Source organism: Haliotis asinina, chromosome 2 (assembly GCF_037392515.1).
Source record: "Haliotis asinina isolate JCU_RB_2024 chromosome 2, JCU_Hal_asi_v2, whole genome shotgun sequence".
Taxonomy (NCBI): Eukaryota; Metazoa; Mollusca; class Gastropoda; order Lepetellida; family Haliotidae; genus Haliotis; species Haliotis asinina.
The window spans coordinates 29,738,939-29,766,872 of record NC_090281.1 but is presented as its reverse complement, the minus strand read 5'-3'; the positions used below and the strand labels follow the sequence as shown (position 1 = coordinate 29,766,872).

General features: G+C 40.9%; 1 protein-coding gene across 2 annotated transcripts; it reads left to right on the top strand.

Annotated features, from left to right (window-relative positions):
- The first annotated feature begins 7,906 nt into the window (after positions 1 to 7,906).
- LOC137273556 (uncharacterized) lies at positions 7,907 to 26,894 on the top strand. 2 transcript variants are annotated; one of them, XM_067806296.1, is made up of 13 exons: positions 7,907 to 8,054; positions 13,704 to 13,751; positions 14,928 to 15,016; positions 15,921 to 15,992; positions 16,455 to 16,596; positions 17,801 to 17,889; positions 18,359 to 18,430; positions 18,888 to 18,972; positions 19,495 to 19,638; positions 21,958 to 22,037; positions 22,363 to 22,431; positions 25,345 to 25,501; positions 26,745 to 26,894. In XM_067806296.1, exons 1-13 carry the CDS (start codon positions 7,985 to 7,987, stop codon positions 26,747 to 26,749), a joined length of 1,122 nt encoding a protein of 373 aa, XP_067662397.1. In that variant the 5' UTR covers positions 7,907 to 7,984; the 3' UTR covers positions 26,750 to 26,894. The 2 variants fall into 2 exon arrangements, with proteins under 2 accessions (XP_067662397.1, XP_067662398.1); XM_067806297.1 differs by lacking the exon at positions 26,745 to 26,894 and having other exon boundaries at positions 25,345 to 25,506.
- The last annotated feature ends 1,040 nt before the right edge of the window (positions 26,895 to 27,934 follow it).

The following is a 27,934-nucleotide window of genomic DNA, read 5'->3' as shown; positions in this document are numbered from 1 at the left end:
CATAGGCGAAACATCTCGACTCATCAACATCTGAGTGAAAGAACGTCACTCTTCCCTTACCAATTCCGACAGCAAATCAGCCATCCAGGATCACATCAACATCTAACCCAGATCACCACATACACTTGTGTGACATAACCATTCTTGCAACAATCAAGCGGACTTAACCAAACGCAAACTAATCGAAGCCATTTACATCAAACAAAAGCCCACGATCAAACCGAGATCAAGGATGCTTTATTCCATCTGCTTATGATGCTCTCCTCCACCAAGCCACATCAGCTCTTTAAACATCTTCTCCATTCTAAACTGGACCCTTTCATTTGTACATCTCTGGCTTCCGTGCCTTTCCCCCTTTTTAACTCATTGGCGTCATCAGTTTACTTCTTAGTGAATTCTGTTAATTATGTTGTTTTCTCTGTGACATTCAGTATAAATACACCCCGTACACTTCATGCAGCATGACAAGGGTGTAAAAATCAGTATCGAAGCGTCTCACTCACGAAATAAATAAAGAAGTTGTTATTCAGGTCTTATGCGTACATACATGACATTGATAGACATTGGGAGAAGGCTGTATCGCCATTTGCGTCGGCTCCTTAGGACACTCACAAGACGCTCCATATACTTCACATCATTCACACTCGATTGCATTACATATTATACTTATTTTATCATTCGATATTACTTACGACAAGTACACCTATTACCCACCTCAATGATGCTCAATGGTGCCGACGACAAATTATGCGCAAAGCGTTGACGGTATTTCGTGGATTAATCGAAATTGCTTGTGAAGCACTGGAAGGTTAAGGGTCATACTCCCGGGTACCCATTCACTGATGGGTGAACAGAGTCAAATCTGAACAAACTGAGTTGCCTAATGTGAGACCACATTTGTTTCGTTTGTGGGACAAGACTGAAGTCCTAGAAACTCTCAGAAGACAAGTCACCCATCCGAGGTCAGTCGCGAAGAACTTTGGTGAGCTTCAACAGATTTGTCACCTGAGTCCTGTGCACAGATTTACTTATACACTTATTAACGTATTTTCTGCGCATGATCGGAAGGACGTTTAGCGTTATGGCTACAGTTACTGTTAGACTCTTAGTATACAACAACCGGAAGTAGGTTTTAAAAGCAATGGTACCGGTTTAAGTAATTGGGCAAAGGTCTGGCCATGACATCCTGTCGATGATGTGCTACTGAACATCTCTTGAAATGTGTGCTCGGTGTCCTGAAGGACACCACTCGCCTTGGAGACGGGACTACAAAGTGTGTCAGTATGTTCTTCCGATTACGCTAAACACTGACCCTTATTTGCAAAATATAAGCGGGCTTCATTCAATCATAGTGTTGTATATTCGCAGAGCTTCCAACCCCAACAGAGAGAAAAGCTTGAATTGCCGGTGTCATTGCTTTATCTCTGAATATATCATTTTGATAGTACCAAACAAACCTATGTAAAATGAAAAGGAGCCAAAGGCAGACCAGAGATTCAGAGAAATTTAGACATGCTTCTTTTAGAATCTTAACACTACAGGGAGAACTAGACTGAGGGAATTAATGTGGTTCAGGGACCGTGAGTACCGACTTATCCCGGCTGGATTCGGGGTGAATTCCAAACCAAACCATGCCTGCAAATTCCATTCTCAGAAACGTTGCTGAAAACGATGTATTCAAAACCTGTTCAGATTTGACAAGCGAATTTTGATATTTCTTATGAACCCATGCAGTTGGATGTGAGATTTATCAGTTTTGTTGTGAGAGTGAAACATCAATACTACAAGCGTGAATCTCCAGTCAAAAGCCTAATAGTTGGCAGGTATAGTATGACCAGAAATTACTGAGAATTTTAGAAATTTGTTTAATTGGATGTTTGGTATAAACAACCTTGACCAGCTACCAAGTACTTGGTTGAGTTCAAGAGAGATCACTCCGTTATCCCCTTTTCATTAGTCTACGAAGAGTTATCACCCTGTGTTTACTTGTAAGCAGACGACATTTTCAGTGATCCTCAGTGTGGTTGATTTAGAGAAGAGGAAGTTTCGTCGTTGTGGTTTGGTAGACTGTCAGTTTTACCTGAAGTCATGTTGAGTTTTACCTGAAGTCATGTTGAGGAAGCATCAGGAAGGCGTAGGCAGGCCCATAAAATTGATTGCCAGTGACAGGAGGCGGCTTGGTATTCTTGTTTCGATGAACAAAAGAAGGAGTTAAGAAAAGTTAAGCCTGGATGTGATTGATAGAGGAAATGTGTCTGTCTGTAAGGAGACAATTAGAACAGAGCTGTATGAAATAGGTCGGCAGAAAAGTCGAGGAATTCCATCACGATCATGGAAGCGGAGCAAAAGGACCGAAGGTGGAACTGGTGGTTACATCATAGAAATTTTAACTGAGACAATGTGATTGTCTCAGATGAAAGTTCTGGGTGACTGTTTCTTAATACACTGAAATTCTGGAGCCCGCAAACTAAAAAATCTTTGCATCAGCGCCAAAAGTACAGTCCGAAATGTACCGTGTGGGGTGGCATATCTGTGTAAGGGACAACGCCCCCCGTGTATTAAAGTATTATGAACAAGATATTCTTGGGGGGACATTTGCTTCCATCTGCTGACGCGTTCTGTGGATATTTTTTTTATTTTCCAGCAGGACAACGACCCAAAACATCGTTCAAAATATTCACACGCCTGGTTTCGGACCCAAAATATGACATTATTAGGTTGGCCAAGCTATTGTTCTGACCTAACCCCAATAGGAAATGTTCAGGGACTTATGAAGGAAAGTGTCTATAAGAAATATTGTTGAAATGAAAGAAAAGGTGGTTCGACATTGGGGCTGAATGGACCACGACTTTCTAAATTCCTTGATCAGAAGTATACCCGCCGCACTGAAGTCTGCATTATTGCCCATGGTTACTTGACGAAATACTAACTGTTCACCTGTGTTTGAATGAGTGAAAAAAACCACATTACAATCTTAAATTTCTCAATAATTTCTGGTCATAAAATATGTACCCAGGCTACATGAAGGAGTGTCTAACATTTGGGCTAGGCTTAACAACCCTGCGAACGACATCACCAGCACCAATCTACGCAATTCCGACGTGATCACCCGCACCAACCATCAGCAAGTCTGACCATCCCTGTAGTCGACTGACAAGTAAAACTGATAACCCATTCTGGCCCAACTAGAACACATGTAATGCTTCTCCGGGTGATATTTTAGAAGTTGGAAATGTGTGAAGCCCATTTCTGGTGTCCCGATCAGAGACATGGCTGGAATTTTAAAAGCGACGTTCAACCATACTCACTGACTTTCAATGTCATCATTATAAATATGGAACACACTTTATGGATAAAACATCTTTTATTCCTACATAACCACGAACTACGATTATGTATCCAAACGTCGCACTCACGAAATAAAGTTCGTTCAATATTTATAATGCTGGCTGGGAAAGTGAGTAAATATGGTTTAACGCTGCTTTTAGCAATATTCCAGAAATGGGTTTCACTCACTGTAACCATCTGGGGAATCGAACCCGGATATTCCGCTTGACCACTAGGCTGCTCCACCGCCTCCTGGCGTATACCGAAACATGAGTCTCATTAACCTATCCAGACAATCACCAACCTTTCAGGCGATTCTAATTTTCTCGAGTGAAAGTGAAAATAAACACCACAAACAACTCTGGTTACACTGAATTCCGATTCCTTGTTTCATAAGAAAATGGTATTTACAAATAAATTTTAATCTTAAACTTTAATAACATCGTATTTGTTATATTTTATGTCGAGGTTCAGGCACCATTCCTCAACTAAGAAATCGCAGAATGCCCCTGTTTCATGAGGTCGTAAACTGATTCACAATTCATCTGGCTCACTGGTTAAACCTGTTCGGTGTTTTTGCGCTTATTCAGTTGTAGTCAGAGCACGCTGTAAGACAGAGCACGCCGCATAACTTGCTTGCTAGGCTGGACGTATCACATCATACTGATTAATATTTATGCATCCAGTTAAATGCCATAGTCTAAAACTTCTGGAGTGGTTATCGCACTCATTTGCGCAATAGGACGAAACTCAGTAAACTGGAAACGAGACTGTTCTATAATCATTGTTCTGACATGTAAAACAGAAATAATATTCTTCTGCGCTTTAGTAATCACAGTCTTGTCATATTCTTTTTTTCTACAGTAATCCATCTTAGCATCCGGTAATAACCCCCAATGGCAGCTTTGATGCATATGATCTAAGATGGAAAACTAGACGCTGGTGTTCTTGTATATTTAAAGTCGATAAGTAAAATTCTATGTTCAATAAAGATTTGAAAATGATGACACCAGTAACGTTTCTTCGACTCTGTGATCCGTACCTGCCATTCCTGTTAGTTACATTCTTCAAGTCATATTTATTAACGCTGAAAAATAATTAATATCGCCCACTTCTTGGAAAAGTCAGATTGAGCCACATCCGTACATGAAAAGAAATTCTCGAAAATTTGTCACCCAAGTTCTTTTATTCTGATCGTTTGGAGTCTTTCAGTGGAGATATACTACTTGTTTCGGATGTGACGAGGCAATGGTATCAGCTTTAACCCAAACTTCATCCCTCTGGCGCAATAATCAACAGCAATGTCGTAACGTCCTTGATCTCCTAGAGGTGCTGTGTTTGATATCTGTCTTCCGACTCCCAGGACATATTTGCAGAACGGAACATGGAATGATTCACTTGTAGACCTTCTTGAGAATAGCAAAATTTTGGTTCCATAGAGACGAACTGGTTTCATCTGAGTATCGAATAATTTGAATATCAAATGAGGTGACATATTTCCAAAGCGGCTCTTGCAGAGTCTTGATATTAAAGACGGCCTTGTTTACTCTGATGATTAGCGTGCTCACTGCTTTACTCCATGCTAGTCGTGAAGAAAACATTAATCCCAAATAACTGAAATATGGAGGAGTTCTTGTTTCTTTTCTTCCACAATTCCATTTTTCTGATGACTTTACAATGCCTCCTCTTCTAGAAACTGTTATTTCCTTCGTGTTCACACCAGACGGTCCAATGACTGACATCATGAAAGCTAATTCTAACCTTCCTCCTCACGGGACGACCTGTTAATAATCGAGTCGGCGTTAGACAATCCAGTGATTGACATCATGACGACTACGTCTATCCCGCCGGATCCACACGGGACATGTTAATAGTCAACCAAAAGAACCTAAAAGAACCGATTCATTTAAGTCGCTTTGATAGGTCCACAGGGACCAATTTGAAGCTGGGATCGATGTGGGCACTCCATTATGTTCAAGCCGCTGTGATATAACTGAAATATTATAGACTAGGTGACGGTTATGGGTGATATACTGACAAATGAGACATTAAACTCAAATGGCATGTACTGACACTGGTGCGAGGACAACATTTAATTATTTTTCTCACAGTTATTTCGTACCGTTTTAAAGCATAAGAAAGACCAATGCTATGTTAAGAAAGGACAGAAGACAGTCAGAAGATTTTATTGTATGAATAGCCATGAGGCCAATAGCATATCGACATTCATAACAGTATAGAGTCCGGAGCGATTGGACATTTACTCATCATTTGTTCGTGACATTACTTTTGTACGATACACAGCTAAACGTACTTATATATTAGCTCAATTGAATTCAATAGAGTTATAAACTTAGGGGTGGTGTTTTACCACGTGATCATTCAAAACGATGAGGGTGGTGAAGTAGCTTAATGGTTAAAGCGTTCGCTCGTCACGCCGAAAGACTCGTGTTCTATTGCCTAAGGGCACAATGTGTGATGCCCATTTCTGTTGTCCCCAGTCCTGATAATGCTGGAATATTGCTCCAAGCGGCGTAAAACGAAACTCGCTCAAATATATCCAGTGTGACCCAAACCTCATTCCCTAGACTATCATTCCTGCACGGGTTTTGGTTTATGGCTCCACTGTTGTCTCGGATCTCGACGTCGTTCATGCTCCCACAGTAGACAGCAACTACTTCACCGTCACCGCTAAATACCTCTCATTACAGGAATGTGGGTCTGAAGGCATCTAACGATCGTAAATATAGTGATTAATCACAACACCAGACGCTAGATACGATTTTATTTCGAGTCAGTCTGTTCATCAATTGTAATTGTAATTGTAATTGTAGCTTTGTGTAATTAAAAGTTGTACTGTGTGAGTTTAGTTTTATTCCGCCCTTTAGGTAGGCGAGGAGTTGGCATATTACTCAAAATCACAGAGTATTGAAGCAAAGCAGATAATGTAATCTCAGTGCTTTTCTCTCACTTACAAGAAAATCCAAGAATTTACTCAGCTCTGTGAAAGTTCACGACTCTTTCAACAAGTCAAATAGGACTGGGTTCTGCCCTATTGCACAGCTTAATGCGTTAACCGGTCCAGATTTTTCACCCTAATCCATTTCGCGTGGAAATCCCCAAAAGAGGTTTGGTCCTAGAAAAGTTTGACGGGCTGGTACGGAACTAATATTACATCAGCCTCATTATGCGTTACAGGGCTACACTACATAAGCGCAGTGATTCCATAGCTAAGGTATGCTGACTGAACCTCCATATAAAGTACAGAAAGACGGTGTTATTAAAGTCTAAAATTCATTTGTAAATATCATTTTCTTATGTAACAAGGAATTGGACTTCAGTTTAACCAGAGTTGTATGTAGTATCTATTTTCACTTTCACGCGAGAAAATTCGGATCGGCTGAAAAGTAGGTCATAGTCAGAACAGGTTAATGAGACTTACGTTTCTGCTGTCCAGCATGTGATACACGATGACCTTTACATTGACCAAAATACTGTCTTGCTTCGTGCTGTAAAGTATTCTCCTGTACACATAATACTGTTCTTTATAACTCCTTTGTAAAACCTGCACTTCTTAAAAATATCCTTAACGCTTAAACGCGCCAAAAATGTTTCTATACTTGTGTACAATGGCCGACGGTTTTTATGCTGGAATAGACAATTGAAACAATGGAACTGGATTGAATTGAACTGAATCACCGGATTCTTTTCGGGTGGTGATTACTTTACGGACCGCGGGCAAGTCGTCATGTCAGTTGAATATAACCTGTTAACTTAAATCATACAGCGAACCAAAGTTAGATCCTGAAGCAGCAACAAAATGATGAGAGTCCAGAGTGTTTCGTTCGGAGTGAGTAGGCTAGTGGCTAGCGTCCGATCGTAATACCCCGAACCCGGCTGGATTCTCTCATGGGTCCCACGAATCACCTAGTGGTGTCCCCAGCCGTGACATAACAGGAGTATTGCTCAAAGCAGCGTAAAACTATACTCACAGCCGCTCACGCCTAGAGTCGACCCACGAATTCCACAGCTCATATTGGTACATAGGACTAACTTAAATTGTTTCCTGTGAATCATTACTTGAACCTTCATACTGTTAATTACCGCAGTGTCTGAAATATCCTATTTCCCATCTAATGCAGATGTCATGTTGCCGTGTGATAGGTTCTCGAGTTGTTTTAATGCTTGCTATCCGATTCCTGGTAATTGTCCAGCTGACCAGGGGGCACTAACAAGCAGGATCAGACGGGACAATCTCTGCAGTCAGTGGATGAATTGTCTCTCTCACAATTCTGCAAAATCATATCTGCTTACTATAAAACAGAATGTGGATTTGGTTTTAGGTCGCTATAAGCAATATTCCAGCAATATAATGGTGAGGAACATCAGATCACTGGCTCGCTTCCCACAATATACCATTGTCTCACTTCGATATGAAGTCGCTCTGTGAATAAGCAGCAAATGTGTAAAAGCGGCGTAAAACTAGTTCACTCTTTTATAGCGTCCAGAAAGAGCGCAAAACTCCTTTTTAAATTCCGTCCTTATCTTATCAGGTTATAAATAGCATGTTCCTATTTCAAGTGTGTTTCCATGTTCCTGTTTCAAGTGTGTTTCAAGAAACTATTACGCAAGATTACAAACCAGTAAGTGGCTTCACATGACAACAAACGCCCTCCTCCGGACATCCCACGGACTTCACGCCCACATGTTACAGGTACAAATTCTTGGTAAGTCAAACATGATCAATCTACTCATTAAACCAAGGTTTGTGTTGGACGTTTTAATGTCAGGAACGAAATCGTGCCATCATGACAGGGTACGACATCGACGACAACACATGTGGACATGTTAGAGGACGACTAATATAAATCACAGACCTCCATGCTTTTTAAATTACTGAAGAAAGGAAGTCTAATTATATAGTTTGTTTTAGTGGGTGGACAATTTCACGATGTTTGAAGTAACATTCTGTGCAATTTTTTGTCGATTTGAACGTGCTTCCATGGAATTTTCTGCATATGGTCTCATGGCTAGCTCACTGAGACTTCATGGTATTTTTTGTTTTTTGTTGTTGTTTTGTTGTTGTTGTTGTTGCTGCTGTTTGTTTGTTTTGGGGTTTTTTAAAAGAAAATACAATAGTATTATTTTATCCAGCTGCTATTATCCCATACTATACCATGGCCCCCAGGACGATTTGATTGTTTATAGTTCGAGAACACGGATACTCGCATTAATGCATTAATAACATGAAGAATTTAGGTCAGGGGTCGGCACTGGCATGAATTTGATTTGGGGTTGATTTCAGGATTTTCATTATTTCACGTATTTGTATTTGCTTTTGTTTTTTGTTTTGTTTTGTTTTGTTTTTGTTTTTGTCTTTTCTTTTTGTTTTCTGTTTAGTGTTGTTTGTTTGTTTGTTTGTTGTTTTTTGCTTTAGCCTAGTGGTTAAAGCTTCAAGCATTTGGTCGTCAAAGACTCGGGTTTGATTCCCTACATGGGTACAATGTGTGAGGTCCATGTGCCTCCAGTCGTGATCTTGGTAAAACGGCGTAAAACTGAACTCACTCGCACTGTGCTCTCTGGACGAACAATCTTTTGTTCTTTTGTGCCAATTCATAATTAAACTCAGCGAAAACATTGACGGATCCCCAAAGAAACAGGTGACATAATCAACGAGTTAACTAACAGAAGCTCGAGCAATGCTTCTTTCTTCAGTTCATTCACACCCTCTGCGTAAACCCCTCTTTATCGTATTAACTCAAGAGCGAGAAATGTTCGAGTTAATATACTTTTTTGATAGATTTAAATTAAAGGGTTTAAGAGTCTGAAACTGAACATGCCATCCTTTTCGAAAATCAGCTTTCAAGCGGAGGGCGTTCTAATGAGAGTTTGGTTCGCATTACTTTCACGTGCATGAAGCGTCTACTCAATGTGGCGAGTATTACCCGTATTTTTCGTCACTTTGTATGATTCTTAAAGTGTAACACGTCACATTACGCTGTGTACGTTTATAATCTGGAAAAAAACAAAGCATAGAACTTCGTCACGATTAGAGACGAGTGACCAATAGTTAAGCCACCCTGACACTTGCACGAATTTTGTCCCAGCACTGGTACGCAATTTTGCGTGCCAATGAGTAAACTCGACGTAAACAGATGTGAGGTGTGCTTAAATTGTGCGGGGCTGCGCAGCAGTGCGCAAAGAAAATTTTGAGATGTTCAAAATTTCTAGCACGCATAAACTTCGTGCTATTTGCGTAAACTAGTCGTGAACAGTGCACGACCTTCTCGAAATCACTGCGGCCTGTCCGTATCAACGCGTGTCAGTTTTCAGTCATGCGCGCATTGACACGCAGTGTCACGCACTGGCTCGCTTTGATCACGAGCTATGTGCCAATTGGTGACGGAAGATTGCGCAAAATTCACGCCTTAACTTGTCGTGAATGGGGCGGGTGGTACTTGTGTATTGTCCTGACTTGTTCACGTCATAGCACGACAAGTTCCCGCATAGCTTGTGCACGGCATGAATAGTTTTCACATGTCACGAAACTGTTACGCATTGGGTACACCATCTCGGCTTATCGTTGGTGCACAAATCAGCAAAAACCAGTTCCAACAGTCAACAATATGGCTGCCAAGAAGACAAGCAGAAGACGAACAGGACCAGCGGTGCATAGAGGACGTGAAGAAGTAACCGGACAAGAACCAGAGACGGCGATTTCTCTGAAATCCGCAAAAGTCCAGCAAGCAGTAGTACTGGGCTGTCACCTTTTGCCAAGGATGTGGACTTTCCTTACATGATCCCCGACATTGAGAGTGTTCATTTAAGGAAAGGAGAAATAAAAGTACTTTTTTATTGTCTTTCTTTACACAACGAATTTAGAGAATCATAGAGACAGTTTTAACATACGAGTATCTTACAGTCTGTGTTGCTGAAACGTCACGATCCACATTTGTGTTAACTATGGGACAGGGCGTCACCATTCTCTCTTGCCAAGGAACAGCACCAACAGGAGACAAGAAATACATCCATCCACCCATTCATCTATCCATCCATGCAAAATACAGTTCTTTCATGTTCCATCTGAAGCACTTTTTTGCATATTTATATTTTTTTGCAGTATCAGCTGTTATTGTTTTTTTACAGATTTCGCATGCAAAATTAACCGTTCTGTCGCATAGTCAGTACTCAAGAACATGTCTTTATGACTCTGTTTTTATTAAATCTAATTTGAGTTGAAACTAATAAACTGCATAATACGCAACTGCTGATTAGCATCCATGCATCTAATCTTTGTCAATAATATTTTTTGCTTTAATTGTACATACTAATTTTGAAAGTCGTGCTGTTGGTTCATGTGGGCAAGCTGATTCCGTGGCTGCGGCAGTTTATTAATTTTCCAAACTACCGCAACTGATTCATTAGAAACTGTTGCAGGAATGAATGCTGATAAAATGGACATAATCAAATTAAGTTCAGATATATTCCCATTGCCTGAAACAAATTCTATCACAAAATGGTGATGGTAATCAACGCGCCCGTGGCGATGTAACGATAATTGTCAGAAACCGAGTCTGTGGACAGTGAAACCTCTTTCGTACGTATCATGTTAATCCAGTGTGAGTGAGTTTAGTTTTACACGCTTGCAGCAATATTCCAGCAATATCACGGCGGGGGACACCAGAAATGGGCTTCACATATCGAACCCATATGTGGAATCGAACCCGAGACCTTCGACGTGACGAGCGAACGCTCTAACGACTAGACTATCCCCACCACCCTGTTAATCTAGAAACACGATGATAACCAATTTAACTGAACGTAAGCGTTTACTGTTTGAAAATACGCACATGTTTCGGGAGATCTTTTTCTAGACCACTTAGACAGCTGGACTGACGCAAGACTCTGAATATTAACATTTTGATAGAAACAAATAATTCCCTTAAATTAATAAAAATCCAGTGGGATGAGAGATTCAGAAATGGAGAAACGTAGACTTGGTTCATTTAGGCTGTTAGTATTGCAGCAAGGGGTGTTGGTGATGTTTAAGGACTGAAAGAAAGACAGCTACAAGACGGTATGTTCCGATTAAACCGTTTCATTGTGTCTTCAAAAAGACAGGTCTCCCACGACTGTCGAAACTCCCCTTCTTTAAATAGAGCTGTTTCACTAAAATTGCTCATTGGACCTGGCTCAGTCTAAAAGTACCATTATCCAATATCGTCTAGGTAATGGAACAGATGTGCAGATATTGCGCGTTATGAAAACAGCTAATTATGTTTAAAGGAGATTCTCTCTGTCGTGAATCTGAGATATAAGTATCATCAAATGCGTCATAAGTGGGGATCGGGTGGACACAATGATACTTAACGACTTGATGGACCAATACTCGTGTTATTACCAACTAAGTGCTATATTAATGGAGCCCGCTTTGATTGTCCTTTCTCCCCAGTATCAGCTCACGTCTACTCAGGATCTGTATCCCACCTCTTCCTTATTTTTCTTCCAGGAAAATTGGCCCCCGAAACTCATTTAAACTATTCTCTTAATACGTCTAGATTTGTGCAGCACGAAAATATCCTGGACCCTCGGAAGTACAATGGAGGTGTCACAATGAAGCCTGGACATGTCCTATGAGACGCATGGTAGGGGTGCTGTGTCCAATAAACTGACCATCGAACGGCGTTGACCACCTCCTCTGCCATTTCCGGGATTGTAGATGCTTCCTTCATCATCCGAAACCAATTCGAATGTTTGTCTTCCAGCTGCGTGTCCATACTTCGTGGTCATTTTTACAAACACTTGGTAGATATTTCTTTCAGGTTTGTGTTTGCATATCTGAATTTGATGGATATCTGCGCTATTTGTTATATATGATTTGAAAACACATTTTTCGTAAAAATGCATCAGATTTGTTCTTTATGTTGTTTATTTATTGTAAGGTAGAGTTATATGTCCCAAGGGGTGGAGATGGCCTGTCGTTAAGGAGTTCGCTCATCACGCCGAAGACCCTGGTTCGATTACCCACATGGGTACAATGTGTGAAAAAAATAACTTTGAATGATTTCATCTAAAACGACTTATGGGCCCTTAGCCCTAAACGACTGTAACGCCTGAGCCCCTAGACCCATAAACAGTTCAGGGTCCTGATCAGAATAGTTTGTTACGATTAATGATTTGTCGTGAGAAAAGGTATAAGAAATCCCCTCAGAACTAGCAAAAAACAGACAAGTCTAAAATATTCAATAGCATGTATTGACCAAAGAGCAAGATACAAAAATTCACAATAGAGGTTTCTAGTACAATGCAACTGATTCAAATCTAAGGTATCCGGTCTTGGTTTTCAGAGAGAAAAAGTTATGCTAAATCTTTTACAGCGAGCTTTCTTGAAAGTAGGCTGAACGCTGCAGAAGAGACAGGCAGAAGTAGATAAGCCGAATGATGGCACAACTCCTGTATGACTCTGAGCGTAGGTACGTCTGGGTGTCCCTGAAATACTAATACCGCGATACCCAAAGTGACCCATAATAACTATCATTCAAAACTCTATACATTGTGACCTAAAAAATGTGACAACTAACAAACTGAGTTAAATACTGACTAGTATTCACTTACAAATACAATGGTATGGAAATAATATAAAATACTGGATGCTATTTTCTCAAAAATAATATTTTTAGTCATTGGGGATAAAAATGCTGTCGGCCATAAGGACCTACAGAAAACAAAAGCTGAGAGTCCGAGTGGTTTTCGTTTGGCTTCGGGCCTAAAGACCGCCGTTAATATGTAGGTTTCTAGCCCACACAATTTAATTAACCTGCCCGAATTAAGAATGTAAATGCTAGCAAAATATTAGTAATACAAAAATATATGAGAATAAGATATTGTGGACATGGCACGGGTTTCATCATTAGACTGGTAATATGATGAACATTTTTTGTTTCAATCTTGCGTGATTTAAAAGTGTATTATAACTTAACAATTCGGAGAGAGTGATATATTTACAAAACGACAGGATGAAAATTGGCCAGTCGGGCTAATGACTGTGGACATTTGTTCCCCCGAGTGGATTTTTCTAGCCACACGCTAACGGTCCAGTGTACGTAGGACACTGAATCACGATACATACAGAGTGACTCAGTGATACGTCTTTGTGCCATTCACCTGATCAAGGGACACGCAGTCCCGTCTGTTTTAAAAATTAATTTTCATCCCGAAATGTGTTTAACGCCACACAATATTCCAGCATATGACGGCGGCCTATAAATAGGTTCGGTGATTTGGCTGACACATGTCATCGTATCCCAATTACGTCGATCTATGCTCAACACAAGCAACATATAAAATGAACTAATTCTTTCACATTTATTTTACAGTATTTGTTTATGTCGGGTTCTTTGCTGTGGTATGGGCATCAACAACAGGTAGGAATATATTACTTCGCCAAAAATGTCACGAACAATCATACAACGATGTGGTATTATCATCAGTAAATCTGATATTATATCAAATATCTCTTTCTGAAAATCGGAAAGCATTTTGAATCCATTCATATTCAGGGTTCCGATCCACATAACTTTTTTTGAGAAACTGACGATCCTTAGAAAAATGTCTTTCAAAGACCTAACCTTATGCAGCTGAATCTCGAATCCGCGTGCTGAATGTTTGCGTCAATGGTGCCAACCCACATCGCGCTCTTTACCCGTGAAGGGCCGGGTAAGATTTGGTCTTTAACAACCCATGCCTGTTGTAAAATGTGACTGATCGGAATGGGTAGCCAGACTCGCTGAATTGATGGGCACACGCCATCGTATCCCAGTTGTTTAGCTGTTTATCCCATGGATTAGGACAAACAAACAAAACAAACGAGTGTTTGCAAGTCAATCCACTGACCATCTGGATGCGCGAAGACAAACAGACATTGTCAGCATTTTCCAACTATGCGACGAACATACGTCATAATATTGCTGTTCACATGATGGCCACAACCTTCACCTGCCATGTGTCTTTGGTGATGGTATGTTTCATTGTTAGCAACTGTTAAACATGCATGCAATCTTCATTTTGTCTGGAACCTGTGAAGATCCGGGTTAGAATTGGTCTTCAGGAACCTTGGCGTGAGAGGCTACTAACGGAATCGGATGGTCAGGCTCGCTGACTTGGTTGACACATGTCATCGTATCCCACTTGTGTAGACTGATGCTCATACTGTTGATCGCTGGATTGGCTGGTCCAGACCCGATTATTTGCAGACACCCATACAGCTAGAAAATTGCCGAGTCTGGAATCAATCTATCAAACGATCAATCAACCGATCTTTCTGGCAGTGTACGTTTAGATCAGTTACAACAGCAGGTACGGATGCTCTGCCTATCCGCACTGATTGATCTGGAACTCAGTACAAACACATGTGACACCATTCATTGCAAACATCAGCGTTATGTAGTAAAATTTTTAAAAAAGCATTTACTGTAATTAACAGACTGATCGTAGCATGTAATTCGATATCATATGGATTGACAAAAATGTGCCAAGTGTAAATGAGTTTAACATGCCTGATTATATCTGTTGATGTCGTGCTTCCTGCGATTTCGTCACAGAGATTCACAACACGTGGCTTTGCCTTCACTGCACGGGGGTGGACGATCCATCTGATTGTAACGCTTTCAGAATCTGCCAGGAACCGATGGTAAGATAACGGTAATCTTACACGTGGCTTCATTTGTACTAAAATATTCAGGCGGAGTGGTAGACCCGGGGTCGATTTCCATCGTGAGTACAATGTGTGAAGCCGACTGATTCCCATAATATCACTATAATGTTGTTGAAAGCGGTTTAAAACATTTTAACTATTTTTTACTATTTTTAAATATTTTAACTAGGCTGATTTAGTCAAAGACGTAAAGTCGTCAACGATGTAAAGTCGTCAACGATGTGAAGTCGTAAAAGACCACACTCTGAACTGAATACGGGTTCAGTGAGTTCGGCTTTTTGTGACCATCCGATACTCACTTTAAGTAGCTTGTGTAGTTATATACGACCACGCCGATATTTGATCGGCAGTCGTAAACAGGCACTGTAAAATCTCGGTACAAGGTTATCAAAGAAGACCATACCTAGCGTACTTTGGCATTTGTACCAATGTCACTTTGTAGGGGTAAATGAGAGTGGGGGTGGGGGTGGGGGGAGATGTAGTCTGGTGGTTTAAGACTCCACTTGCCACTCTGAAGCCAGGGGTCGATTCCACACATGGGCACAATACTCGAAGGCTATCCTCGGTATTGCTGAAATATTGCTAACAACAATGTGAAGCCACATCAGTGTCAATTTCCGTTAGGGGCAGGTTTAGACTCCCTGGCACCCCCAGAGACGCCAGTATTTCAAAGGGTATACTTTTAGCAATAGTTTCACAGGTACGCTTCATAGTAAATTTGAATTACATTAAACAACTCAGCCATAAATGTAGAATACGTTTGACATCAGAGGGTCAATACAAGTTTAGCAGAGAATTCTTAGGGATGGTGGTAGGGTTCTGTGGCTTCTGTTGAAGTCAAGTATAGAACTTTGATGATAACAGATGTTTATTGTTCCAGATCTGCTTCGCTACCAGCTACGTCACCCCATCGGGAAGGGTGCTCTACGACATGGGTTGTAAACATGCTCTGGTAGGGTCAAGGCTGTATTTATCTCACTTGGTAGATTTCCGGTAATAGAATGTCATGGGTGACGACTATTTTGCCTAAACGTGAGGCCTTTATTGACAGGTAGCTTGTGCTGAACGTTTTAGTCAACCTGCCTGTTTTGTCTTATCGTAACTGACATTGCTACGTGAAAAGGACCCTGACAAATTTCTAATAAACGGAGTTGTTATCTCTTTGTACTCCGCACTTCTTGACCGTGGCTCTCTTTTCAGCAGTATGATGCAGGGTCTTCGTGTAATTCATCTGCATAAGGTTTGCAGTTGGTTTCCCCAAGTTAGTGGAGAAGGTATCTTCGATATTCACAACATACTCACATAAGTGAGTGTTTCAAGTGAGACAAACTTTTTGTCTTCTGTATTTAATAACAATAATTAAATAATTTATCGTACTGCTTCTAAAAACCATGACGTCATCTGAATGTTCCAGAATCTGGCCAATCCGACCTTCGCACCAAGTACAGCGTTGCCTTCTCTGATGACCTTACCTGCTGGGTCTGACCGGAAGAGATATCTTTGTGACCGGCTGTGTTTTTCTCATTTCTGCAACTACAGGTTGTGTCCGAGTTACAGTAAGTACGGGGTCACTGTCTTTTCATCCACGAAACTGACCACCTTTGATTGACCTCCTTCTATAATAAATTAGATAGAAAATCATTTCCGGGGTTTGGGATCACACCCAGGCTTGACCGATATCTTCGTGTGATACTTCTTGATATAAAACCGTGACGCGTTTGTTAGTTTGAGAGCGCAATCTTACCACTACTACTACTACTGCTGCTGCTGCTGCTGCTGCTGCTGACCCGTGAAGATGCGGGGTAGAATAGGCCTTCATCAACCATGCTTGCCACAAAAGGGGACTATGCTTGTCGTAAGAGGCGACTAACGGGATCGGGTAGTTAGGCATACTGACTTGGTTGACACATGTTGACACATTGCGCAGATGTGAGGTGATCGAAGTTCAAGGAGTTGCTCACCGGATAGTGCGGCCCAGGCTCGATTATTTACAGACCGCCACCATACAACTGGAACGTTGCTGAATGAGGTGTAAAACCAAACTACTACTACTACTACTTCTACTGCCGTTACTACTATTTCTACTACCAGTACTACTGCTGCTGGCACTACTACTACGTCTACTACCACATCTACTACTGCTACTACTATTTCTACTACTACTACTGCTACTACTGCTACTACTACTACTGCTACTATTATTTCTACTACTGTTTCTGCTACTACCACCACCACTTCTACTACACCACTACTCATACTACCGCCATAACTTCTACTACTAAAAATAATATTGTTGCCCCTTGCCAATTGGCCCTAAAAATTGCTTTTAAATTAATGTTTGCCAATACATGCTGCCTACCAGATGTAAATCAAAGAAAGTGAAAGAATAGCTATTTTATGCCTTCAAATATTCCTAGAAACAGTGGAACAGAGAAAAAGGTAATGCCACACGCTGCCCAGCTGGCATGCTGCACCTGGAGTGTATAATATACTCAAGTGTGCAAATAATGTCTCCATATTCCCTTAGTGTTTCTTTACTCCTCCCAACCGACCTAATACACATGTTTATACGTTATATTGTGTAGACATCAGAGCCCACCTAAGAAGGTGCAGTATAGTGGGCCCTTCGTGAAAATATCCATTATGATCAAAGTGAAATTTCTCATGGAGAGGGATAGGTCAGGTTCACAGAAGTTAGCATCCATTAAATATTTGGTTGGTGAATAATGTTGTTGCGCGATATCTCTGTCTTAACTACAGAATCTCGGAAGAATATCCGCTGTGTAAGCTGTTCTGAGGTCAGTCATCCCAGCCGGTGTGAGAAACTTAGAACATGTTCCTCGTACGAGGTAGGTCATTCGAAGTGAACCCATGAAGACCTGGGTTAGCATTGATCTTCAGCAACCCATGTTTGTCTTAAGAGGCGACAAACGGGATCTTGCAAATTACTTGCTGAATTGCTTGACACGTGTCATCTTATCCCGATAGCGTAGGTCAATGCTCATGCTGTTGACCACTGGGTTATCCGACTGTTTACAGACCGCGATCATATGCCTGAAATATTGCTGAGTGCAGCGTTAGAAACACACCAACCCATTAGTTGAAATATTTCATGTTGTAACTCTCGGGTGTTTTCATGGTAGAGGGTTAAAGGGCCCTGTATACAGCAAGAAATAACACAATTCATTTTTTTCAAGAACCTATCTTTTCCTTCTACAGAATGTACTGCACCGTTTTTAATAGAGGTACAATGATAGGGTTAAGTGTGTTAAAACAGTCCAAATACGTGATCAATACATGTTTGTCCTTGCTTTCAAGGTGTGCATGTATCAGAATTATGTCAACGACTTACTGGAGCTTCAGTACTCCATGGGTTGCGTGAACAAGCAGGTGCGTACGTTGTAGGTCACGTATACGTGCATAACTGGAGCAGAAAGCGTGTAAGTGACTCAGTGCGACACAGAAACGTATACTCCAAAACGTTAACCATGTTAAGCTTGCATTTGCTGTGGATAAGCCTCCTCCCATCTCCCATCCCCCATCCCACGGCCGCACAAATACGATAATCTTTAATTGACGCCATTTTACTAATACACTGATTTAAATTTGATTGTCACAATCATATTACATGTAGGTAATATTGATGGTGTCCCCAGCCGTGACATTGCTGCTTAAAACCAAACTCAGTCATTCGGGTCGATGTGGTAGCCTAATGGTAAAAGCGATAGCTCGTCACGCCGAAGATTCCCCACATGGTACAATATGTGAAGCCCATTTCTGGTGTATCCCGCCGTGGTATTGCTGGAAGCGGTGTAAAACCAAACTCAGTCTTTCCATCACTTTGCAGGTGTGCGGCATCAATAATGGAGGGAAACGACAGTTAGCTAGGAATTGTTGTGACACAGATTTCTGTAACATGGTGTCAGCTTTAGGTAGGTCCTGTTTGTTTCTTCATGCACGTTGTTGATGTCTCACGTTATTATGATTGTGGCATAGCTCCGTGCGATCTCTTTTAAACAAAGGTACCATTTCTGCTAAATCCTATTTTGCCAGTCCAAACTGCACTGTTTTGTGATCAAGTAGACTTTGTACGCCTCGGTGCGCCTTCCATAGTAGCATCCCATGGTCAATCCTAGAATAACTAACCTCACTCACTCACTGATCTTCCTCTCTCACTCTCTCACTCTCCCTCTCTCTCTTTCTCTATCTCTCGCTCCATCACTCCCTGAACCTCCCTTCCCCCCTGCTCACTTTCTTGCCACCCCCCACCCCCAATCTCTCTTTCTCGTATCTCCACCTCTCCCTCAAAATCTGTACCTCCCTCTCCTTTCCTCTCTTTCTCCATCTCTTCCTCCCTACCTCCCTCCCTCCTCCCCCCCTTTTACTGCTCTCTTTCACTCACTTGACAAATGTAAATAAGGTATAAATAATCATCCAGCCGTTATATTCTACAGGTGTCGCATCGACGTCCTCATCACCAATTTTAACCTCAACTCCTACCTCAGCCACGACTGCCAGCACTACCACAATCCCGTCTGCAGTGACTTCACCAACGACGGCTTCAACAACCGCAACGAGACCTACACAACAAATTACAAGTACGACATCGATACATCAGCTACTCAGTCACCGTGACAAATGCCTTAATTTCGGTAGACACAATGGTGCAGTTCCCAGGTGTCAGCACGCCAATCGCTGGCTTAATGGCCCCTTAAGAGTTTACATGGGTTCGGTGTAGGCAAACAATTGGCCGCTTTGCTCCATTTACTTCAGGTCAACAGTACTGAAATATGGTGTTCTGTCGGGTCGTTTTGTCGCGAGTGTGATGCCATTTTGGCCCGGTTGAGGTCAATTGCTAGCATTTCGATTTAATGAAGAAGGTGTTATACTAATTTAATATTTTACGTGAATCTTGATACATTATCTGTTTCACAATTACACCGTGAAACATAACACGAAAATGCATATTCATAAATACACTTAGTTCAGTCAAACATACAAGACGTTTAATTTTATTTAATTTAAATTGATTTCATTTCAGTATTTTATTTTATTTTATTTGAGTGTCTTTCCATTTCTTGATCGAGTTGTTTTTGTGCTTGGACAAGCTAACTATGGCACGATGTTTCCTGTTAATATGGCCGAACAGTCCTAAGGGAAGGGGGTTCTTATGCATAAATTGCATCCCCTCGAGCAAGAGACAAAGTGGTATGAAATATCATGACTCCCATGGCGGTCATATTGCCCCAGTCATCTTCGCATTAAAGTGCCATTACAGTGTTCAGTTCTTTATATATTTATTACATCAATACATCTTTCTCGCATATTTCAAAATCTAGTCCATCCACACATACGATTTGACCTTTGCAAGTATATAAGTCAAATACTCCAGAGAGTTACGTACAAAGATTAGTGGCAACATTTCCATCGTGAATCGTGTCTCACCTCCATGCCATTTAAGTGTTCGATGCATTTTCAGATATATACTCGGCGTCATTGATGAAGGGTCAAGCTATTGGTAACACTATTTCTTAAAATTTGTGAAATCTTCGGTTTTGTTTGAAGTGTATACAACTGAATGTTTTACAAACTTTCGTAACACATCAGGCCGTTGAAATGTCATTACGTTTCTTAACGCCAAATACATTCTGTTAAAAATGGTACATTTTGTATTCATATTGTCAATATGGGCATTCGCTTGCCACAGTGGAGGGCAATATGATGCACTGGTGCTTTTTCACTGTCGCTCATTCTACGGGTATGTGTTTGAAACCGCTACTTAAATTGAGATATTTGACACTTGCTGAAACTGGGCAAGGTATAGGCCGTTTGAAATCTGGTCAAACTCAGCGACAGGTTGCTGTCTGTTGTAATGTAAATCAGAGCGCTACTGGTTGACTGTGACAGAGAGTTCATGCCAGTGTGTTCGTAAAATAAGCACGCCTACCACGTCGCCCCAGAGACACAACAATCCGAGATGAAAGGCACGTGATTAATACTGCGTTACGCAACAGATTCCGTAAGAAAGCATATCTTCAGACAAAACACTTCAGTATTAACCATGATATCCAGAAGCACCCGGACTACGCTGTTGGCAGTCAGCAGTTCGTCCACAATTAAAACCACGTCACAGGAAAACCACGTCACAGGAAAACCACGTCACAGGCAGGCACATTTGACAGTGAAAATCATGGCCGCTGGAAACAACATCAATGGAATAGCATGCTCTTCACAGATTATTCGGTTGATCCTTTCATGATGCTCGGTAGAAGATTTAAAGTCGCAGTGGAGAAATAATCGTAGATGCAACTGTGGCTTACGGATTTGGCGGGAATCAGTTATGGTTTGGGCTGGGATAACTCCTACTGGACGTTCTCCGCTGCACGTGGTCGACGGTTATCTCAATGAAATGCGTTATCGGGACGAGATCCTGGCTCTTTGTTGCAGTACCTTTCCTGCAAGCTATGCATGACTTTTGTGGTGGACCATCTTTACTGCAAGACGACAATGCTAGGCTTCATAGGGCCAGGATTGTCACTGTATTCCTTAGCCAGCAGGGTGTAGGAGCAGATTGAGTTGCCAGCATGCTCACTAGAACTCAACCCAAGTGAGCATGCCTGGGACGAACTTGGCCGACGTGTGTAGGCATGTCAGCCAGCGCCGGTAGATATCCCAGGACTCCGTAGAGCTCTAGTAGAGGAATGGAATCCGATTCCGCAGGCTTTCTTTATGAACTTGATAAGGAGCATGATGACAAGGGGAGCTTGCGTCTTCGACGCCAGGGTATGGAATGACGGACTGCTTTATGTTTTTCATTTTAGGGGTTGGTCTGTACAACCGATTTATCATTTGACGCTTTAATTATGACGCCTACTATAAATCTAATGAGACATTACCCTGACACTATCCTCCCACAGATGGGCCGATATGCTTGTCGTGCCAGTCATTCAGTCAGCGGAAAGGATGCATTACTCTAGCAGTCTGTCCATCTGACCAGGTGAGCTAAGATCTTAGCTGAACAGCTTAGTATGGACCGCACTCGTGAGTGAGTGAGTTAGTGATAGTTGGGTGGGTTTGCGGGAGTACGTTTTGTTTGAGTGGGTTGGGGTGAGTGAGTGAGTGACTTTTGTTTGGGTGGATGAGTAAGTTTTGGCTGAATGGGTTTGAGTGAGTGAGTGAGTTTAGGTGGGCGTGAGTGAGTGAGTGGGTGAGGGAAAATGGATCTGTGTCACTTTTACCAGTATTCCATCCATATAACGGAAGGCTGGCATCAGGACTCGACTTCACATGTTCTCATATAGATACTTGTATCTTCTCTTTAGGAGTGTTATTTATCTGTGAACCAGTCGACAAAGGGACTGACATATTCTTCTGGCTGCACACCGAAGACAGTGAGTACTGCAGGGCATGTCTAGCAACATTGTTGAAATAGTGACAACAAAAAAGGAGTGTCTCTGTTAGTGTTTGTTGTTTATCGACGCCATACTCAGCCGTATTCCAGCTATAAAACGGGACATGTAAATATGAGTGAGTGAGTGAGTGAACGAGTGAGTGAGTGAGTTTGGATTTACGTCGCTTTTAGCTAAATTCCAGCAGTATCACGAAGGGGACACCAGAAATGGGATTCAAACAATATACCCATGAGAGGAGTCGACCCAGGTCTTCGGCCTGAAGAGCACACGCTTTAACCTCAAGTCTACCCCCACCGTCCCCAATGTCACCTGCGCTCGACGCCACTGCGACATGTTTTCTATTCCCAATCTAATCCCAGTCATTTTCCCCAGGGTTTAATATTCACCGAATCATCATCACATTAATATGTTCGTTCATCAGAACCCCCCTCCCCCACTATGTTTCAAATTGATGTCAAGATCCTATTGTGCTTCGTATGATTGACAGCTGCATTGTCTATTTCTGACAGCCTGTCACAACCGAGACGAAATGAACAAGTACACTAGATAGAGGCATTGGTAAACACGAACACGTCCCTTTTTTAATCTCAAAATTGAAATCCACCACAGGCAATTTCAATTAGAACGTATGTAAGAGATGTGCTCTATTTTTAGAAATATGTGGCATTTCTTTATACGGAAGGACTCGAGTTTCGTAAGTGTCCATTAGGAGCTGCAATGTTGTTACCGCGGAGGGATTGATAACGACAATTGGTGTGGGCTGACCACACAATGGACACGCTTGACGATTATGCTGAAAATGAGGTCCTTTCTCTCTGAGTAAATCAAGGTAAGAGGAACCTCACAAACCTAACGCACCGAATAAATGGATCCCCCCGTTAATCCTTAAAAGGAGAGCTGACATAATAGATTTGTTTAATTTACGGAAATCTATGAAACAGTAAAAGCACTTGACAAGGAACATTCCTTTTCCAATCTCTGTAAAACCATATGCCGTGCTGGCTAAAACTGCACAAAGATTATTACAAATCACGCCAGCACGACCTTTAATCGGACCAGTTCGAATGTTTTTTTCTAATCATACACTTTGTAAAGGTTCCCAAGGGGTATTCAGAAAGAAAGTTATTCGTCATACGACACATGCCAAATGCCAGATAATGCTTCATTGGTATATATTCATTTGAGTGAGAGTGAGTTAAGTTTTCCACCGCATTTAGCAATATTTCAGCAATACCACGGCGGGAACACCAGAATATACATTTGAAACGGAAGAGACGTTATATAGACGCCTTTGAAAGTACTGTCACACAAAACTGGTAATCTTTGTAGACATTCAGAATTTTCTTTTGTTCGGTTGTTAAAATTTGCATTGAGACATATATTAAACTATTTATAAATGCTTAGTCTGAAGGGAGGTCGCCATTATTAAAGCTCGAGTTTTCTGTTTGAGATGTTGAAGTATTGTTATCTGTTTGATTAGCATTCTAACGCTCTCACTCACTCAAATTCAACCACCCACTCACTCAAATCCACCCGTCCAATCATTCACCCACTTACTCACTCACTTAAATCCACCTACTCACTCAAGTCCACCTTCCCACTCACTCAAATGCACCTACTCACTCACTCATTCAGTTTGGCATCCGACAGCATCTCTGAACGCGTCAAGTCGAGAACACAAATCAGATATCGATTATACGTATATGTGAGCATGAAAGGAGATCACCGGGGAAAACCTCCACACCTTTCCTCCCGTCCATAATGGACCCGCGTAATTTCAGTATTTCACGTTACATTTATCTCGCTGTTCTGAGCCACTGCCACCGAGGAATTTAAAAACTAACACACGAAACACGTCTCGTTGTGACATAATCGAGTATCTGTCAACCAGATGATTGGTGTACTGACAGTTGAATAGCATGTCCCTCATAACACCAAGCCCACGCAACGACGGAGCCGTCAGGCTGCTGACGTTCTGATGGAGCGATGGGCGATTTGCGACACCTTCAGCAACCACGAACATAGCTATGGTGAAACAAACGTTCATGTCATCCAGTTTATTAAGAAATGACACAAAAAATATGAAGAGGCATCGAAAGAAGAATTTAATCAGTTATTTATGAAATCACATAAATTTGAAATGTTATCTGTTTTAGTTATCTAAACAAATTTACTAGAACCATTAAGAATTTCACGTTATTGACCTCAAGTGGAAAAAGTGAAGATAGAATAATTTGCCATTTGATTGAAAAGTGTACTTTCTTAAATCTCAAAGTTCGGTATTTCCTCCCACGAGTTTCATTGTAATCTCTGTGGTGCGACAGAATATGTCGGAGGAAGTAAGTAATGTATCTCTCTACGCTCGTGTATGTGGAAATGTATGAGACAAATAATAGTATAGTCAATTTGTTGGTCCCAAAGAAATTGTCGAATTCAATTCAATAACCCATGCTTGTAAGAGGTCACTAACATGATCGGATGGTCAGGCTCGCTGACTTGTGTGACATATGTTATTGTATCCCAACTGCTAAGTGCGGCGTATACCTCAACTCACTCACTCACATTGATGCTCATGCTGTTAATCACCTTTTCGTCTGGTCCAGTCTCCATTTCTAACAGACCGCCGCCGTGTAGCTGGAATACTGCCGATTGCGGCATAAAACTAAACCCACTCGCTCATGTTATTTGCTATAGTAATGTTTTTTGTTGTTGTTGTAGTAAGGGCAAGTGTTTAGCACTGACGCTCTTCTGATGATGCTAGGGATAAAGTGCACTGTTGGCAATATTATTTCAGGTGTATTTCCGACTGCGGTGTAAAACAACATTCACAATATTCATTTTTTCTATGTGTTTTGCAATAATATATCATTTCTTTGACCAATATATATTCAGCTTTGCAGTGGCTTCGGGAGTACACTCATTGGTAAGAGATCTAAGGATTCCATTCAGATGACGACAGATGCGACCGTCCAACGTTGCTTCCAGTGTTGTGATTTCAACTTCTGCAACTACGATCTATGTTCTTCTATCTTCTTGTCAACACTAGTGGGTTAGTGAGTTACAGATGATATGATTGTCAATTGATGTCGGTTGTTATGACTACTGTTACATATCCCCATGGACCGTATTATGGTGATCTACATTCAGTTGTTAGCGATCTGTAGCCTGTTTCTGTATTGTATTGTCCAAACATTGCTATGAGTTTTAACCTTACGCGCCAGCTTTAACTCTAACTGTTACAGTCTGGTTGTTTTATGTCTACTTGACCATCACTCTTTCCTTAATTAATCGATAATTGGTTCGACGAGAATAAGAAATAAACCATTTGATACATTATATCAATATGTCTAAAATTTGAGCCAATTTATTGATTTTCAAAGATATGATATCAAAAATGCCCATTAGCTATCGCTCATTAATAGCCAGTATGCGACTTCTTCAGAAATCATAAGAATTTTGGCATCCGATCACATTAAAAAATAACATCATGTACAAGTAGTTTAGTTGCAGGCCAAGTGTCAGTAATGTATATAATATAAAAAAACTTCAGTCATTTTCAGATGAAAATATTAACGATATGATCACACATACTGAGAGGTAGGGGTAAATATTGTTGGGGAAACAACTAGTGCGGTATCCTATTGCGGCATTCAGCAATAGGGTTTTTTTGCTCCTTGACTTTTCTCATTTGAAGTCGTTTCCCAAATGAATGTAAAGTTGTTTTTTTTTCATCAAATAAGAACAAGCTGAAGTAGTTTCAGTCTGTTATGATAACTGGCAAGAAACTTGAAACCCAGATCAAGAAAACAGTTATGCCTGTTTAAGAGGTAACAGGGGCGGATAACTCAAGTAAGAGCAAACGAAACCAGTACTTTCTCTATTTTGCGCTGGGTATTTATCAAGGAAAGTGAATTACTGAACTGCCGATAGTCATAATACTATCGGTAGTTATTCGCTTCAACCATTGATCAAAAGCTATCAGAGACTCAGAAAATACAGCCCATCCATAGTTCGACACATCGTTACTGAGAGGTACTGTTTCTTTTGTTCCTCAATATGTGTTGCATTCCACACATGCTTGACATGTATTGATGCCAACGTAAAATTTGTTTCGACCCATAGATTTCATTAATTTTCTATCATGTGACAGTAGGGTTGGGTGGGGGTAGAGGACTATGGACTTGTCAGCTATCTTAATTTCTTCTTATTCGTTTCAATGTCTAAGAATTTAATTTAAATAAGTTAACTGATCTAAGCTACGTTTTAATAATTCTATTTATTCTTGGTTTCAGGATGAAAAGATGCCGCAAACGATTTTTCAGCATAAGAGACATGGCTGAGCCAATCAATATTTCTTCGTAGAGTTAGAGATATAAGTCATGATACATTCATTTGTTTCATATGCATATTATTAAATAAATGATTAATGTAAAGAAAAGAAATAATTTTATAATGTGTACATTACAATACAAAGACATTCAAGGCTGCTATTATGAGAGGAATATAGCAACAATTGTATACACGGCTTAAAGTAGGCAAATGGCGATGTGGTAGCCTGGTGGTCGTTCGTCACTACGATGACACGGGTTCGATTCCCCACATGGGTACAATGTGTGAGACCCATTTCTGGTGTCCCCCGCCGTAATATTTCTTAAACGGCGTCAATCTAAACTCACTCCATCACTGATTACCAGGAAGAAATGGAGAGTAGAAACAAGAGAGAGTTGGGAGAACCATTTACAGGAAATATACTGAGTAACGTGCACATCTCAGCAAAACACCATATTTCATACATAAAACCTTGCCGACAATACGTGGAAACTATTGCCAATCAATATTTCTTCGTACAGTTAGAGATATAAGTAATGATACATTCGTTTGTTTCATATACATATTATTAAATAAATGATTAATGTAAAGAAAAGATATAATTTTATAATGTGTACATTACAATACAAATACATTCAAGGCTGCTATTAATGAGGAATATAGCAACAATTGTATACACGGCTTAAAGTAGGCAAATGACGCTGTGGTAGCCTGGTAGTGGTTCGTCCCCACATGGGTACAATGTGTGAGACCCATTTCTGGTGTCCCCCGCCGTAATATTTCTTAAGCGGCGTCAATCTAAACTCACTCCATCACTGATTACCAGGAAGAAATGGAGAGTAGAAACAAGAGAGAGTTGGGAGAACCATTTACAGGATATATACTGCGTTACGTGCACATCTCAGCAAAACACCATATGGCATACATAAAACCTTGCCGACAATACGTGGAAACTATTCATTGTGGCAATTAAAACGCACGGAAATCCCAGACAGTTTTTAGTACATCAGGGAGAACTCCTGGAGAGACAATAATGTCACTTTTATCTTCTTATGCTGTTTCCAATTGTGTAATGTCAGTCTAATGGGTTACGGCAAACCCTAGAAGTGCTTTCCCGAAATTACAGATGTTTAGACACAAATCGCGTCACTGT

Bases quoted from the DNA above. Each gene is read 5' to 3' on its own strand.
- LOC137273556 (XM_067806296.1), top strand. From the start codon at position 7,985: ATGACAACAAACGCCCTCCTCCGGACATCCCACGGACTTCACGCCCAC. The intron at 18,431-18,887 runs GTGCGTACGTTG...ATCACTTTGCAG, and splicing joins TGGGTTGCGTGAACAAGCAG to GTGTGCGGCATCAATAATGG. The intron at 19,639-21,957 runs GTACGACATCGA...ATCCTCCCACAG, and splicing joins ACCTACACAACAAATTACAA to ATGGGCCGATATGCTTGTCG.